The sequence below is a fragment of the Musca autumnalis genome, unplaced genomic scaffold, assembly GCF_047663935.1.
Source record: "Musca autumnalis isolate F117 unplaced genomic scaffold, ASM4766393v1 scaffold_2, whole genome shotgun sequence".
In the NCBI taxonomy this organism is placed as follows: Eukaryota; Metazoa; Arthropoda; class Insecta; order Diptera; family Muscidae; genus Musca; species Musca autumnalis.
This window is the reverse complement of record NW_027411755.1, coordinates 255652406-255669173: the sequence shown is the minus strand read 5'-3', so window position 1 is coordinate 255669173 and position 16768 is coordinate 255652406. Positions and strand designations below refer to the sequence as shown.

General features: G+C 35.1%; 1 protein-coding gene across 2 annotated transcripts in view; it reads right to left on the bottom strand.

Moving 5' to 3' along the window:
* Positions 1-225: 225 nt before the first annotated feature.
* cact (NF-kappa-B inhibitor cactus) overlaps positions 226-16768 on the bottom strand; it is a 34903-nt gene continuing 18360 nt past the window's right edge. For both annotated transcript variants that reach the window (XM_073971549.1, XM_073971548.1), the window contains exons 5-7: positions 7756-7844; positions 5810-6070; positions 226-1022 (exon numbers count right to left, since the gene is read on the bottom strand). In XM_073971549.1, the coding sequence (XP_073827650.1) occupies positions 948-1022; positions 5810-6070; positions 7756-7844 (425 nt within the window). In that variant the 3' untranslated portion in view covers positions 226-947. The remainder of the gene's footprint in view (positions 1023-5809; positions 6071-7755; positions 7845-16768) is intronic.

Genomic DNA, 16768 nt, shown 5'->3' with positions numbered 1-16768 from the left:
ATGGGTGTAATAGCCTAGGGTTAACCTCCTTTACGAGGATTTGTTTAACGTATACACAATGGAATTGACATTTAAAACACAGTGGCTTTATTAAATTCGGTTATATATAAACGTACTATAAGTTCTCTAAAGCTGTTTGGGATAAAATAATTTCAAATAATTTATCCCACCCACCTATTGATTAACAAAGAATAAACACATAATAGTTCTTCAATTATTTTATAATTTTTATTATTATTTTTACGAATATAATATTTAAATTATTATTTCTTTGAAAATGTTTTGTTTCTCAAAAAAAAAAGTTTTTAAACTTAAAGATTTATCAACATACATACATACATCACATCATTACACACAATTAATAAGAGGGGATATTTCAATGTTTAATTCGAAATGAATTACAAAAATATATCGAAACGAAAGTTTGCGAAAAGTTTAAAAAGCAAAAAAAAAAAAAAAAAAACACGTAGTTTTGGAAAAGTGAAAGAAAGGATTTTACACATTTATACATTCAGAATAAAGAAAGAAAAAGAAAATTGCCCGATATTATTTATTGGTGGCAATACAAAAATATTTTGTTTCGTTTTATATACACACAGACACATACACAAAAACAATCAAAATGGTCAAATAAAAAAGTATCAATATTATTATATAAAAAATATACATGTAAACAAAAAATATCGAAAAAATACATATGTATTTTTATATATATGTATAGTTATAGGGATTCGTGGTAATTCGTTGGTATTCTTATATTCTATACAACACAAAACAATTTTTCAATAGAACTCAACTTTTTTGCGTTGAGTTGATTTGCCTTGTTGTTCATCATTATCGGTTATTGATGGGAGAGGTTTGCAGTTGGCGCATATGTTGTAGAGAGGACATGGAAGCGTTTTGTTGTTGGTTCGTTTTAACGTTTTTGTTTTTATGATTTGGTCAATTTAGACCACCGTCATGGCATTGCCGCCTTTGTAACCACCAACAAAGTAACCTGGATCACCAAAGCGATCGTATAACTGCAATTAAAAAGAAAATGATAATTTTTGGGGGATTTGTTGTTTAGTTGGTTTGTAATGCAAATACTAAATTATAAAAGGTAGTGAAAAAAAAAAAATAAATAAACCATACACCAAATGTTATTACAGTTCGAAAATAAATTGTTAAAAAAAAGATCGTAAATGGGGGTCAACGAACGAACATACTGAATGGCATTTAAGAAACAATGTTTAAAACAATTCTTGTTGTTATTACAAATTATTAACATTTAATTAAAATACATAACATTGGCAAAATAAAATAGTACTTGCAAAACCAACAAACTAATACATACATACATTTTGTAGTCAAGAATTACATACCTTCAAGTCTTGTTTTAGAAAACAAATTAAAAAATAACAAAATATTTGATTTATGTTTTAATACAAACTATTTATTTATTCTTAAACGATTTTTTTTTTTGGTTGTTGTTATAATTTGTTGTTTTTGTTGTATATAATAAAAATTCAGTCAAAATTGTTAATGTTTAAGGTGTGAAGATAATGTTGTTTTCTTTTTGTTAATTTCTAACCTACAAATGAATTAAAATGAATTGTTCTTGTGGTAGCTATTCCTTTATAAATTTTTGAGGTTAGTATGTTCATAGCTCAACTGATAATGTAACAAAGGTTATTTCCAATATTATACTATATCTAACGACGGGACATTTATGTTTCAAACTTAAAACGTTATATAATAAAACATGAACTTAACTCTAGAATAACTAATTAATTTTTTTAAATTTATTGGTGAAAATTATGGCCTTTTTCACTAAAACGAATCGAATTACTACCAAAATTTATTTTTTAAAAAATATTTGAATTATTTTTATTTTCTGCCAAACAAACATGTTCTACAACAACAGGAGTTTGTAGTAATTCGGACGAGTTTGACTGTGGGCATGCACGACAGCATTTGTAAATTTTGAAGTATTTGTGTGTGAATATTTCAAACAGGCCATTAGTTTCTTTAATCGAGTTGAAGCCTTTGAGTCAATGTTATAAAGAAGAAACATATTCGGATTTTGTTCTTATGGACAAATTTAAAGAAATTAGCTTTATAACAAAATAAATAAAAGAATAAAAACAATTTAGGTTATGTCAATTCTTTAACCCTGTGCAAGTTTGCTGTATATTCTAAAACGCATATTTCTTCTTTAATTTGTTTCAATTCGAAGAAATTTCTGTAGACATAATAGAACAGCAAAAATATGCTGTGAATCACCATGACAAGTCATTTATTTGATAACCTTTTAGGAGGAATTATAAAAGGGAATCCGAAATCTATTAAAAAATTCCCAAAAGGTTATCGCAACAGATAATTTTTTTTGGGGATTTCCAAAATAAAATTCAATTATAAAGAAAAAAATAACACCGGCAGTGTTCATAAACGCAACATTGCGTTGTCATCATGCAAGGCAATGAAAAACGGCTGACTTATGAAAGGTACGCAACACAGTGCAATTTTTAGATTTCGTCAAAATATTTCAGTTGCACACTGCATTGTTCCTCGAAAATGCAACTACGTATGCATCAGAAACAAGTAAAAAGCGTCAGTCGGCTTTGCCGTCAGCCAATGTGAAGTTAAACTTTCACATACGGAAAGATCGAATGTATTTAAGGTCTCTTCAGAATTTTGTGGCCCTTTTTGGACATTTGAACTTGCCAACAAAAATGTGGATTAGAAATTGACGGCACTAAGACACAAATGTTGAAGCTTTGTGAGGGAGGTACCCTTAGGGAGGACCGATATGGGCCATTTTAGAAGTTAAACTAAATTTTGACAAAATATTAGGAGATACAAAGTTTGGAACAAATTGATTGCCCCATTCAAGTGATATCGTCCTAGCATTTTAGTGACATTTTTTAAATATTGGGGAGAAGTACCGCATGAAACTAAGTGCCCCATGAAACCAAGTTGGGATATAATATGACGTAGACCAAATGTTGTACCAAATCGGTTGAACAGTTCGAGAATTATGGTGCTCTCTGACAGCCACATATGGTGACATAGGGATTTTTTACAACTTTCGGGATGTTTTCCTTAGAAATATGGACTTGCCCCTGAAAAAACTTTTACCGTCGTAATGGAGGTAGCGAATGCAAATCGCTTCAACAAAAATCAAAGTGATTCGAGAGCAGGTCTTAAAGTGAACTTATCCGAAATTGTGAGTGAGAGGTACCAGAAGGAGTAGACAAATATAGTCAATATTCGAAACTGATCTATATCTGGTAGATATATTAGGATGTGCAAAGTATGGATAACATCGGTCACTCCCTTTAAGAGTTATCGTGCGTACAATTTTTCCGAACATTTTTGAACTTTTGTGTGGGAGGTACCTGAAGGAGTGGACCGATATGGCTTATCTTCGAATTTAAACTATGTTTCGACAAAATATTACGAAGGCCAAATTTTGGGCCGAAAAGTTGCAAAATGTTCACTTCTCTTTGAACAAAAATGGCGCTGAATAGCTTTCTCTTTAGAAACTTTTTACACGACAAATTTAGGCGAGCAAAAATGTGCAACATGTTTGCCGGGTTCAGATTGGTTGATTCGCCGACTTTGACATTTGTTCAGTTTTTTTGACGTTTCTGCTATTTTTACGTTCCCGTACATTTTGGAAAAATGTGTATGTGGAAACTCATTTTCGACAGTTTGCTCTTTTGACACTTTTATCATTAAAAAAGTACTGGAACAAAGCTACGGTGTTATAGGGGCTTTTTGCATCTATCAGGCAATTTTCTCAGGAAGTATAGACTTGCCCCTAATGAAACTTGTACCATCGTATGGGGGCCAGTGAATACAAGTTGTTGCAACAAAAATCAAAGCGATTCGAGAGCAGGTCCTAATCTGAACTTATTATTATTATTATTATTTTACTGAATTTATACAATTGCATTCGTAAATTAAAAATAATTTTGAAATTAAAATTAATATTGACGAATTTAGGCTTTTTTATATGACCACAAGGAGTTAATGACTAAAAATGTATTGCATTTATGAACACATGACAATGTCAAAATGTTGCGCAGTGTTACATTCAGGAAGTCAGTCATTATTATTAATTGAAAAGGACTTTCTGGCCCCTAAGGTATCATGTGTGGCAACAAAAGGGCTCTGAGCTGTTCTGTACCCCAGAAAAATTCCCCTCATGTTTTTTTTGTATAGTACCGTGGTAGATTGGTACAACTCTACAAAAAAAAACATGAGGGGAATTTTTCTAGTACGTTTGAACTATGTAGTTTCAATCGATAGCATCATTTGTAGGACAAAACTACGAAGGACAACAGCTTCAGATGCTTCGGGGGTCATAATTATGACAACATGAGGTTTCAAGGACTGATGAATGATAAGATAAGAGAATCGGACGTAGCATCCGACGAAGTTAGTTGGGTGAAAAGCACACACCACAATAAAACGTTTCCACGACAATTAAACGGGCGTATACAGCAACAACCACCACAAGGCAGTGTTACAGCCGGTGGAGTTGTGTGCATTTTTGGGATCATCGACAGAAACATTCCGTGAAAAATATTTAACATTACGCTGACTGGGTCATATCATGAATATGAATGACAATCCTCCCGTTAAAGGCCTTGTAGAAACAACCTAAAATATTGGAGCGTTTTAAATGTATTCCAAGTTCAACCAATACTCAGTAAGAACTCTCCTTAATAAACGAAATCTTGGCCATGGATTGTTGATAGTGAGCTATAGAGAAGCATTTGGTTGTAGATGTTTGGTCATTATTCTCACTGCTTGGTTTTATAAAAAGCACGTGGAATAAAACAACATGGCTGGCACAATATTCCCCCATAAACCATGGTATTTTGCTTGAAATAACGCCAGAATATAAAGACACATAGCCTTTTTGGAAAATAAAAGATGTTGAAATTTAAGTGTTTATAATTCCAAACGGAACTGCTCATGGTTACATTCAAGTAATCATTGACTTTTTGCGACAACATCACCATCAACAAAATTAAAATTAGTGATTGGAAGAATCATTAGTGTCATCCAAGAGCACAACAATACGCAATAATTTGTTTTCAAAAATCTTATCATTTTTTTTTATTGAGATTCCTAATGAAATTTTCCATAAATTTGCCCGAATAGTATATGTAAACAAATTTCACTCAAAAACTGGACAACACAAACAAATTAATTAATTAATAGAGAAAACTTATAAACATACATTGAATATATAAACATAAAACTACAAACAGAGGGGCGGGCGGGGGATAATAAACAAAGATACGGGGACAAATACAGCTAAACATGTTCTTCTAAATTATATACTAAAAAATAATGTAATTAAGGACATAATTTGTTTTGTTTGTTATTTTGTTTTTTGTTTTGGATTTTGGCTAATTTTGTTTCATTTTCTTTTTTTTTCTTTTTTGTTACAATAGTTAATTAGCTCTACTAAAACATAGAACTACAGGATAACAATTTATATATACTATTTAATTACTTAATAAACAAAATGAAACATATTTTGAGCATTATTTTATTATATATATTTTTTGTATTACATGATTTTTTGATATTTTTTGGGGGTAATTTTTTTTGGTTGACAATACATTTGTTTATTTTTTTATATAATTTTGTTCTTATTTTTTTATCAATTTAAATTATTAGCTAATATTTGTGTTGTTTCCAAATCTGAATGCCAGTTCAGTAGTAGTGGTACAAGAGGGAGGAGTGGGAGTAGTAGTACTTTTTTTATAGAATTTCTTTGTTCTTAAATTTGTTTCTACAAGCTCACCTTTGAATCGTCAAGATCTGTTTCTATGTCGCTACTATCATAATCACTATCGGGTGGTGTTAGAGGTTCAGCGCCACGTTTTTCCAAAATATCTTGCATTTCTGACTTATTTAAAACGCATGCTACCTGGTAGGCTGTTAAGCCGGCATATGTGGCGGTTTCTAAATTCAGTTTCTGGCATTCATCCAAAAGGAAATTGGCCAAATCTTCATTACAACATTCGATGGCAATGTGTAGGGGGGTACGTCCAGATTTACCTTCCTGTAAATTGCAATAAAAAGCAAATGTGATTAGTTTTTAAATAATAAACAAGTAAAAAAGTGTCAGTCGGCTTTGCCGACAGAGGTATACCCTCAGCCAATGTGAATTGAAACTTTCATCTACGGACAGTTAGAATGTATTTAGCGTCTCTTCAGAATTGTGTGGCCCTTTTTCAACATTTGAACTTGCCGACAAAAATGTGGATTAGGAATTAACACAAATGTTGAACTTTTATGGGGGAGGTACCCTTAGGGAGGACCGATATGAGCCATTTTAGAAGTTAAACTAAATTTTGACAAAATATTAGGAGATTTTAGTGACATTTTTTAAATATTGGGGAGAAGTACCGGAATTTGGGGACCAATATTGCCTCATGAAACTAAGTTTGTATAAAATATGACGAAGACCAAATGTTGCACCAAATCGGTAGAACAGTTCGAGAGCCACATAGGGCTTTTTACACCTTTCGGGATGTTTTCCCAAGAAATATGGACCTGATCCTGAAAAAACTTTTACCGTCGTAATGGAGGTAGCGAATGCAAATCGCTTCAACAAAAATCAAAGTGATTCGAGAGCAGGTCTTAAAGTGAACTTATCCGAAATATTGTGTGGGAGGTACCCAAAGGAGTGGACAAATATGGTGCATATTCGAACCTGATCTATATCTGGTAGATATATTAGGATGTGCAGAGTATGGATTACATCAGTCACCCCCTCAAGAGTTATCGTGCGCATATTTTTTCCGAAGATTTTTGAATTTTTGTGAGGGAGGTACTTGAAGGAGTGGACCGACATGGTTTATCTTCAAACTTAAACTATGTTTGGACAAAATATTACGAAGACCAAATTTTGGACCAAATTGGCAGATCCGTTCGATCCGTTCCAACCACTACACACGGTGTCATAGGGGTTTTTTGCACCTTTCAGGCTATTTTCTCAGGAAGTATGGACTTGCCCCTTTATGAAACTTGTACCGTCGTATGGCGGACAGTGAATACAAGTTGTTACAACAAAAATCAAAGCGATTCGAGAGTAGATCCTAAACTGAACTTTTCCGAAATTTTGTGTTGGAGGTACCCGAAGGAGTGGTTCGATTGAGTCCATATTGGAAGAACCTCATTTAAGTCTGGTAGAAATTTCACGATTTACAAAGTATGGGCAAAATTGGTTACTCTTTTCAAGAGTTATCGTGCGCACAAATTTTCCCAACATTTTCGAACTTTTGTGGGGGAGGTACCGGAAGGAGTGGATCGATATAACCCATCTTCGAACTTAGACTAAATTTGGGCAAAATATTACGAAAGCCAAATTTTGGACCGAATCGGTTGATCAATTCTAGAGTTATCGTGCGCTCCAATCACTACACATGGTGCGATAGGGGTTTTTACAGCCTTCAAGCTTTTTTCTCTTCTTAATACAAATTGTTACAACAAAAATCAAATCGATTCGAGAGCAGGTCGTCAACTGAACTTTTCGGAAATTTTGTGTGGGAGGTACCCGAAGGAGTGGGCCGATAGAGCCCATATTGGTCCATATCTTAATATATTTACGCCTTTGTTCAAATATCAATTTTTATATAGATCTCTGATTTTTTACATTGATTGATATATACGTTCGCATAATTTTCTCTAAAATATTGAAAAACATTTTAAAAAACTTTTTAAATTTTTCCTTAAGAAACTTACCCTGGCATTAATATCGGCACCGTATGTTACCAAAATGCGTAAAATTTCAATATGACCAGCTTGGGCAGCTAAATGAACACATCTTTCGCCTGGAAATAGAAGAAAAAAGAATTACATTTTGTATGATTTTCAAAGACTAAATATAACGGTAAAATGTTATTTCAACTCTAAGCTTTTGATTTTCGATTTCGAACAATAGAAACAACTAAATGAATGAAATACAAAATACAACAGCTTGGATGTGTGTTTGTATGGGTGTGTATGTATATTTGTTTGTTTGTATGAAATTTAATACAGAAAACCCCCAGCTATCATCATCAAGTTGGGCTTAGTGGCGTTTCACAAAAAGCTCTGATTATTTCTTCTTATCATTTTTGACTGTTGTTGTTGTTTCACACTAGAGAAGTCGAGTAGAAACATGAAGGCAAATATACATATTGACGCGCGTTTTAAATTTTTAAGTCGGGTATGTAGTACGTGTATGTATGCCGAGTATATTGGAAACAAAAAATGATTTGAATTAAATTAGATGTTTAAAGAAAAAGATAACCAAGAAGCAGGGGTAGAGGGCCAAGTCCAAGCAAGCAAAAGGCGGCCTAGCTTGGAATATTTTTGGAGTGCGGTGATGGGAGGGTAAACATATTTACTCTCCACACATTCTACGTTAGCGGGAGAGAAGCCAGAGGGGTGGGCAGAATTGATTTCTCAGTTTGAATTAAATTGTTTTGTATATTGACTTGGCATCCAAGTCGAACGGCGATCGACAAGCGTTTCGTCGAACGTTCGTTCGTTTATTCGTTGTTGGAGAGTTTGCATGGCGGGCTTGTTTATATCAGAAAAACCCGTGAAATTCCCATCATATAAAAACGAGTTGAATATAACAACAACAGCAGCAAACATGTATAAAAACTACAACAACAATAATACATGACGCTTAAAATTAAAACAATACTCCTGAATACAAACCAAATAACAACAATTGCTGCAGCAACAAAAAGAATAACAAAAACATCACAACAAAAACAACAAGAGCTCAAAATGCCAATATCCAAATCGTTTGTTATTTAAATGACATTCCTTCTCGCCTCATTTAGTAGATGTAGTGTTCTTTTACGGTATGTCAGTCACTTTGTCTGCTGTGCAGCCAGCCCAGCCAGCAGCAATATACATACAGAGGAGGAGGTACATGTTGTAGCAATTACTGTTTCTTATTTTGTTAAATGATTAATGAAAGAATGTGCTGCTGCACTTTTATTTAGGAAAGGGTAATGATTTGAATATTTTAATGAGAATGTAATCGATATTTTTATACAGTGTCTTGCAGCTGGCTGCACAGTAGCCAGTGGCATAATTAATGACAGCAAAGAGATTGATTTTCATAATATTTCGAAAATTTTAGGTTCTAACAAATGAGAAAGTATTGGCAGGAATTGACTAAGGATAAGGATTGAGCCCACAAAATTCTTCAAACAAAACAATGTTTTGATTTGTGATAGTAAGAGTTTTCCGGAACTTTCGGGCTTCTTGTTGCCATTAATTGCAAAGTAATCCAAGACAAGGCTGTGGGAGAGGTCCCGAAGGTTCAGAATTTTCGACACCCATTTCTCAAGAATATGGGCTTCCTGAATAGAAAATATAACATTGTAATCAGGACCACTAAGACAAAAAAAGTATACGAGAGCAAACTTTAAAGGCAGTTAAGCAAACTGTTTAACATTCCAAAGAAAGGGTCTTCAGAAGTACCCTTTCCCATGAAAATGGTCTTTAGGAGCACCTTTTCCCATGAAAATGGTCTTTAGGAGCATCTTTTCCTTTGGAAAGGCTCTTTAGAAGCACCTTTTCCTTTGGAAAGGCTCTTTAGAAGCACCTTTTCCTTTGGAAAGGCTCTTTAGAAGCACCTTTTCCTTTGGAAAGTGTCTTTAGAAGCACCTTTTCTCTTGAAAAGTGTCTTCAGAAGCACCTTTTCCTTTGGAAAGTGTCTTTAGAAGCACCTTTTCCTTTTGGAGAGGGCCTTTAGAAGCACCTTTTCCTTTGGCAAGTGTCTTTAGAAGCACATTTTCCTTTGGAAAGTGTCTCTAGAAGCACATTTTCCTTTGTAAAGTGTCTTTAGAAGCACCTTTTCCTTTGGAAAGTGTCTTTAGAAGCACCTTTTCCTTTGGAAAGTGTCTTTAGAAGCACCTTTTCCTTTGGAAAGTGTCTTTAGAAGCACCTTTTCCTTTGGAAAGTGTCTTTAGAAGCGCATTTTCCTTTGGAAAGTGTCTTTAGAAGCACGTTTTCCTTTGTAAAGTGTCTTTAGAAGCACCTTTTCCTTTGGAAAGTGTCTTTAGAAGCACCTTTTCCTTTGGAAAGTGTCTTTAGAAGCACATTTTCCTTTGGAAAGTGTCTTTAGAAGCACCTTTTCCTTTGGAAAGTGTCTTTAGAAGCGCCTTTTCCTTTGGAAAGTGTCTTTAGAAGCACCTTTTCCTTTCGAAAGTGTCTTTAGAAGCACCTTTTCCTTTCGAAAGTGTCTTTAAAAGCACCTTTTCCTTTGGAAATTGTCTTTAGAAGCACCTTTTCCTTTGGAAAGGGTCTTTAGAAGCACCTTTTATTTGTTATGTGTCTTTAGAAGCACCTTTTCCTTTGGAAAGTGTCTTTAGAAGCACCTTTTCCTTTGGAAAGTGTCTTTAGAAGCACCTTTTCCTTTGGAAAGAGACTTTAGAAGCATCCTTTCCTTTGGAAAGTGTCTTTAGAAGCACCTTTTCCTTTGGAAAGTGTCTTTAGAAGCACCTTTTCCTGTAGAAAATGTCTTTAGAAGCGCCTTTTCCTTTGGAAAGTGTCTTTAGAAGCACCTATTCCTTGGAAAGTGTCTTTAGAAGCACCTTTTCCTTTGGAAAGTGTCTTTAGAAGCACCTTTTCCTTTGGAAATGGTCTTTAGAAGCACCTTTTCCTTTGGAAAGTGTCTTTAGAAGCACCTTTTCCTTTGGAAAGTGTCTTTAGAAGCACCTTTTCCTTTGGAAAGTGTCTTTAGAAGCACCTTTTCCTTTGGAAAGTGTCTTTAGAAGCACCTTTTCCTTTGGAAAGTGTCTTTAGAAGCACCTTTTCCTTTGGAGAGGGTCTTTAGAAGCACCTTTTCCTTTGGAAAGTGTCTTTAGAAGCAACTTTTCCTTTGGAAAGTGTCTTTAGAATCACCTTTTCCTTTTGGAGAGGGCCTTTAGAAGCACCTTTTCCTTTGGAAAGTGTCTTTAGAAGCACCTTTTCCTTTGGAAAGTGTCTTTAGAAGCACCTTTTCCTTTGGAAAGTGTCTTTAGAATCACCTTTTCCTTTGGAAAGTGTCTTTAGAAGCACCTTTTCCTTTGGAAAGTGTCTTTAGAAGCACCTTTTCCTTTGGAGAGTGTCTTTAGAAGCACCTTTTCCTTTGGAAAGTGTCTTTAGAAGCACCTTTTTCCTTTGGAAAGTGTCTTTAGAAGCACCTTTTCCTTTGGAAAGTGTCTTTAGAAGAACCTTTTCCTTTGGAAAGTGTCTTTAGAATCACCTTTTCCTTTGGAAAGTGTCTTTAGAAGCACCTTTTCCTTTGGAAAGTGTCTTTAGAAGCACCTTTTCCTTTGGAGAGGGTCTTTAGAGGCACCTTTTCCTTTGGAAAGTGTCTATAGAAGCACCTTTTCCTGTGGAAAGTGTCTTTAGAAGCACCTTTTCCTTTGGAAAGTGTCTTTAGAAGCACCTTTTCCTTTGGAAAGTGTCTTTAGAAGCACCTTTTCCTTTGGAAAGTGTCTTTAGATGCACATTTTCCTTTGTAAAGTGTATTTAGAAGCACCTTTTCCTTTGGAAAGTGTCTTTAGAAGCACCTTTTCCTTTGGAAAGTGTCTTTAGAAGCACCTTTTCCTTTGGAAAGTGTTTTTAGAAGCACCTTTTCCTTTGGAAAGTGTCTTTAGAAGCACCTTTTCCTTTGGAAAGTGCCTTTAGAAGCACCTTTTCCTTTGGAAAGTGCCTTTAGAAGCACCTTTTCCTTTGGAAAGTGTCTTTAGAAGCACCTTTTCCTTTGGAAAGTGTCTTTAGAAGCACCTTTTCCTTTGGAAAGTGTATTTAGAAGCACCTTTTCCTTTGGAGAGGGTCTTTAGAAGCACCTTTTCCTTTGGAAAGTGTCTTTAGAAGCACCTTTTCCTTTGGAAAGTGTCTTTAGAAGCACCTTTTCCTTTGGAAAGTGTCTTTAGAAGCACCTTTTCCTTTGGAAAGTGTCTTTAGAAGCACCTTTTCCTTTGGAAAGTGTCTTTAGATGCACATTTTCCTTTGTAAAGTGTATTTAGAAGCACCTTTTCCTTTGGAAAGTGTCTTTAGAAGCACCTTTTCCTTTGGAAAGTGTCTTTAGAAGCACCTTTTCCTTTGGAAAGTGTTTTTAGAAGCGCCTTTTCCTTTGGAAAGTGTCTTTAGAAGCACCTTTTCCTTTGGAAAGTGTCTTTAGAAGCACCTTTTCCTTTGGAAAGTGTCTTTAGAAGCACCTTTTCCTTTGGAAAGTGTTTTTAGAAGCGCCTTTTCCTTTGGAAAGTGTCTTTAGAAGCACCTTTTCCTTTGGAAAGTGTCTTTAGAAGCACCTTTTCCTTTGGAAAGTGTCTTTAGAAGCACCTTTTCCTTTGGAAAGGGTCTCTAGAAGCACCCTTTCCTTTGGAAGGGATCATTAGAAGCATCCTATCCCTTCGATCGTTTTAGAGTGTATATGCGCTTTATTTGAAAGTACAAAAAATCTATCTGAAAATTGTTTCCCCATAAAGTCCCAAATCATCTAACGGTTACCATTTTAGGGTTAAAATGAACCAGTAATCTAATATTATACATCATTGACATTGGGATTTCCCACAATTTCTTTATGTGCCATAAATGGAGAGCACGGGTAACATGATCGCTCACTGTTATACCGCCGCTCCGACATTGTAATGCCTGCCATGCATTACTGCAACTACATGTTATTCCTGTTTTCTTGTGTGTGGAACAACGAACAGCAACAAACCGCAAAGTCAATGTTGTCATTATGATGATTATTGGTGTTGTTGTAGTTGTTGTTGCAGTTTTGATCGGATTTACGTTTACCATAAGCGTTTGGTAACTATAAGCAATTTATGGCTCGTGTTGTATGCATAACTATATGCAAATTATAACAAATATTGTTGTTGTTGTTGTGGTGGATGTTTCGCCAACTAATAAGAATTACAATGACCAATAATAAAAATAGATGTGATGCTGTCTGTGAGTGAATGATGACTGGGTTAGCCAATTAACTAGGCAGATCTGAGAAAGGTGTTGACAACAAAACGGTAAAACTGGTTGGTGAAAAAAAAGTAAAACGTGTGCTAACGATTGGTTGGTCACTCCAAATCCCATAAAGCAGCCTCCATAAATTTCTGACCATGCCAAAAATAGCCTAAAAATATTATAGGAAATTTTAAATTTTTAATGAGCCAATCAAAGGGAGTTGCAAATGATATGGCAAACATTAAAAAATTCAAATCCACTCTATATTGACACCACAATCATGAATGAAGTTTAATATTTATGCCATATAGTATTTCATACCGAATACAATAATAAAAACCGAAACATATTAATTATTTATAAAACACTAATGTTAATAAAAATATATTCTCTAAAACTAATTCAAAACATAACATTTCCAAAGTAGAAGAAATAGAAAACTGGAAAGTTTTGATGATGGACATGATGACATGATTGGATGGATGGTGAGGTGAAGAAAAGAAAAGAAATAGCATTCGTTTGAAAACTTGAATGAATAGATTAGCGCTGCTGCTCAAACCACAAACAATAACAAAAAGCTACAGATCTGTCTGTAGGTTTGTTGTCAATAGAAATTCATGAGATGAAAACAATGTTTGGGATTTCCCAATAGCCAGCAAACAAACACACAAAACTAAGAACCACACTTTAAAAAACAGAGAAAAGAACCGTGAGTAATATGGCCAAAACAAGAATCTGTTTTAGTATTGATCTAAAAGAAATGTGTTGAAAAAAACAGAACTTGTGTTGAAAGAACAGAACTTGGTTTTACTACCTTTCATCCCAGCAAAGGTTGCTTGTTTGGTATTTGTAGTTATTGCGCATAAACAGAATTTCAAGTACAAAAATTTAAGAGTTCTTTTCAAAAAGCAATTGCTTATTGACAGTTGTTTGCATCCGCAATTGCAAAAATAACACGCAAACAAATTATCTATGGAATTTCCTTATTATTTCAAGTGTTTTGCTTCTAAAAACTTTAAGCTCTTTAATGGATTTCAATGATTTAGAAATAGATTACTTTGTATTGGTTAAAATTTCCAATTTACAAAGTCCAAGCAGAAATCTCTAGTGTGCCAGTTGCAGTAATTGCAAAAAAAGCATATCATCAATAAGTTTGGCTTTTCCCAATTGGTTTTTCCAAATTGATAAGAAATTTTGCACACTCAGGGCATCACCACCAATCACTGAGTTGAGTTGAATAATACTCAAGTATAAATCAAACAAATATCATACGATTTATTGCTATGGATTACATAAATCAGTTGTGGAAAAAGAAACCCATTGAATCTCCGATTGCAATAAAGGCAGAAATATTTGCCGCAAATATCCCGAAAGGGACAAGGGAAGATTCTTACATCATTGATGCATTTTATGTGAAGAAGAGAATCAAGTGATTCTTTGTTGTGATACTCTTCCTTTCCATCCATCTCTAAGATCCATGGTGTGAGAAACACGCAAGCGGGCGCACAATGGTTCAGAAATCGATTTTCCTGACCAAAAACCCAAAATTGTTTATCGTCACAGATTGTTAATTACTATATGGGATTTTATAGTAATCATATCAAAACAAAGGAAAGCAAAAAAAAAAAAAAAATAGGTAAAAATATTGGAAGATGGGGTGGAGGCGTGCTCCTTAAGACGAATTGTTCCCCATTTGGGAAAATATTTAATTTATACAAATTTCAGGAGGAAGAAATAGCTTTTTCTCGGAAACTATAACAAATATTTATTTGAAAATTTTGACTTTTTAGGCGAAGATCATTTTTAGCTTAATGATTAATAATGCATCTGAAAAAGGAAAACCGACAACTCGAACGCAGATGCATTATTGATCATTAAACTCGATTTCCAACGAGAAATTAATTAAAACAATTAAAAAAAGTCAGTCGGCTTTGCCGACAGATATATACCCTCAGCCAATATGAAGCGAAACTTTCACCTCCGGACAGATCGCATGTATTTAAGGTCTCTTCAGAATTTTGTGGCCCTTTTTGGACATTTGAACTTGCCGGCAAAAATGTGGATTAGGAAATAACTGCACTAAGACACAAATGTTGAACTTTTGTAGTGCAGGTACCCTTAGGGAGGACTGATATGGGCCATTTTAGAACTTAAACTAAGTTTTGACAAAATATTAAGAGATCCAAAGTTTGCACCAAATTGGTTGCCCCATTCAAGTGATATCGTCCTAGCATTTTAGTGACATTTTAAATATTGGGGAGAAGTACAGGAAGTTGTGGACCGGTATTGCCCCATGAAACTAAGTTTGGATATAATATGACGAAGACCAAATCGGGAGTTATCGTGCTCTCCGACCGCCACATATGGTGACATAGAGATTTTTTACACCTTTCGGGCTGTTTTCCCAAGAAATATGGACTTGCCCCTGGAAAAACTTTTACCGTCGTAATGGAGGTAGCGAATGCGAATCGCTTCAACAAAAATCAAAGTGATTCGAGAGCAGGTCTTAAAGTGCACTTATCCGAAATTTTGTGTGGGAGGTACCGGATAGAGTAGACAAATATAGTGAATATTTGAACCTGATCTATATCTGGTAGATATATTAGGATGTGCAAAGTATGGATTACATCGGTCACTCCCTTCAAGAGTTATCGTACGCACAATTTTTCCGAACATTTTTGAACTTTTGTGGGGGAAGTACCGGAAGGAGTGGACCGATATGGCTTATTTTCAAACTTAAACTATGTTTGGACAAAATATTACTAAGCCCATATTTTGGACCGAATCGGCAGATCCGTTCGAGAGTTATCTTGCGCTCCAACCACCTCACACGGTGTCATAGAGTTTTTTTTTTTTTGCAACTTTCATGCTATTTTCTCAGGAAGTATGGACTTGCCCCTGATTAAACTTGTACCGTCGTATGGAGGGCAGTGAATACAAGTTGCTAAAACAAAAATCAAAGCGATTCGAAAGATGGCCCTAAACTGACCTTTTCTGAAATTTTGTGTGGGATGTATCCGAAGCAGTGAACCGATTGAGTCCATATTGGAACCTCATCTAAGTGGACCAAATCGGTGACTCCCTTCAAGAGTTATCATGCAAACACAAATTTTCCGAACATTTTGGAATTTTTGTGGGGGAGGTACCGGAAGGAGTGGACCGATATATCCCATCTTCGAACTTAAACTAAGTTTGGGTAAAATATTACGAAAGCCAAAATTTGAACCGAGTCGGCAGATTCGTTCAAGAGTTATCTTGCTCTCCAACCACTAAATACGGTGTCATAGGGGTTTTTTGCACCATTCAGGCTATTTTCTCAGGAAGTATGGACTTGCCCCTGATGAAAGTTGTACTGTCATATAGAGGACAGTGAATAGAAGTGGCTACAACAAAAACCAAAATTATTCGAGAGCAGGTCCTAAAGTGAACTTTTCCAAAATTTTGTGTGGGAGGTACCCGAAGGAGTGGGCGGATTGGGTCCATATTGAAACCTTATCTAAGTCCAGTAGAAATTTCACGATGTGCAAAGAGGACCAAATCGGTTACTCCCTTCAAGAGTTATCGTGCGCACAAATTTTCCGAACATTTCCGTGGTTTTGTGGGGGAGGTACCGGAAGGAGTGAACGAATATAACCCATTTCCGAACTTAAACTAAGTTTGGACAAAATATTACGAAAGCCAAATTTTGGACCGAATCGGTTGATCCGTTCGAGAGTTATCGTGCGCACCAGCCAGACAGACGGACGGACATGGCTAAATCGATTCCAAATTGTCTGAAACACATTTCGTCCAA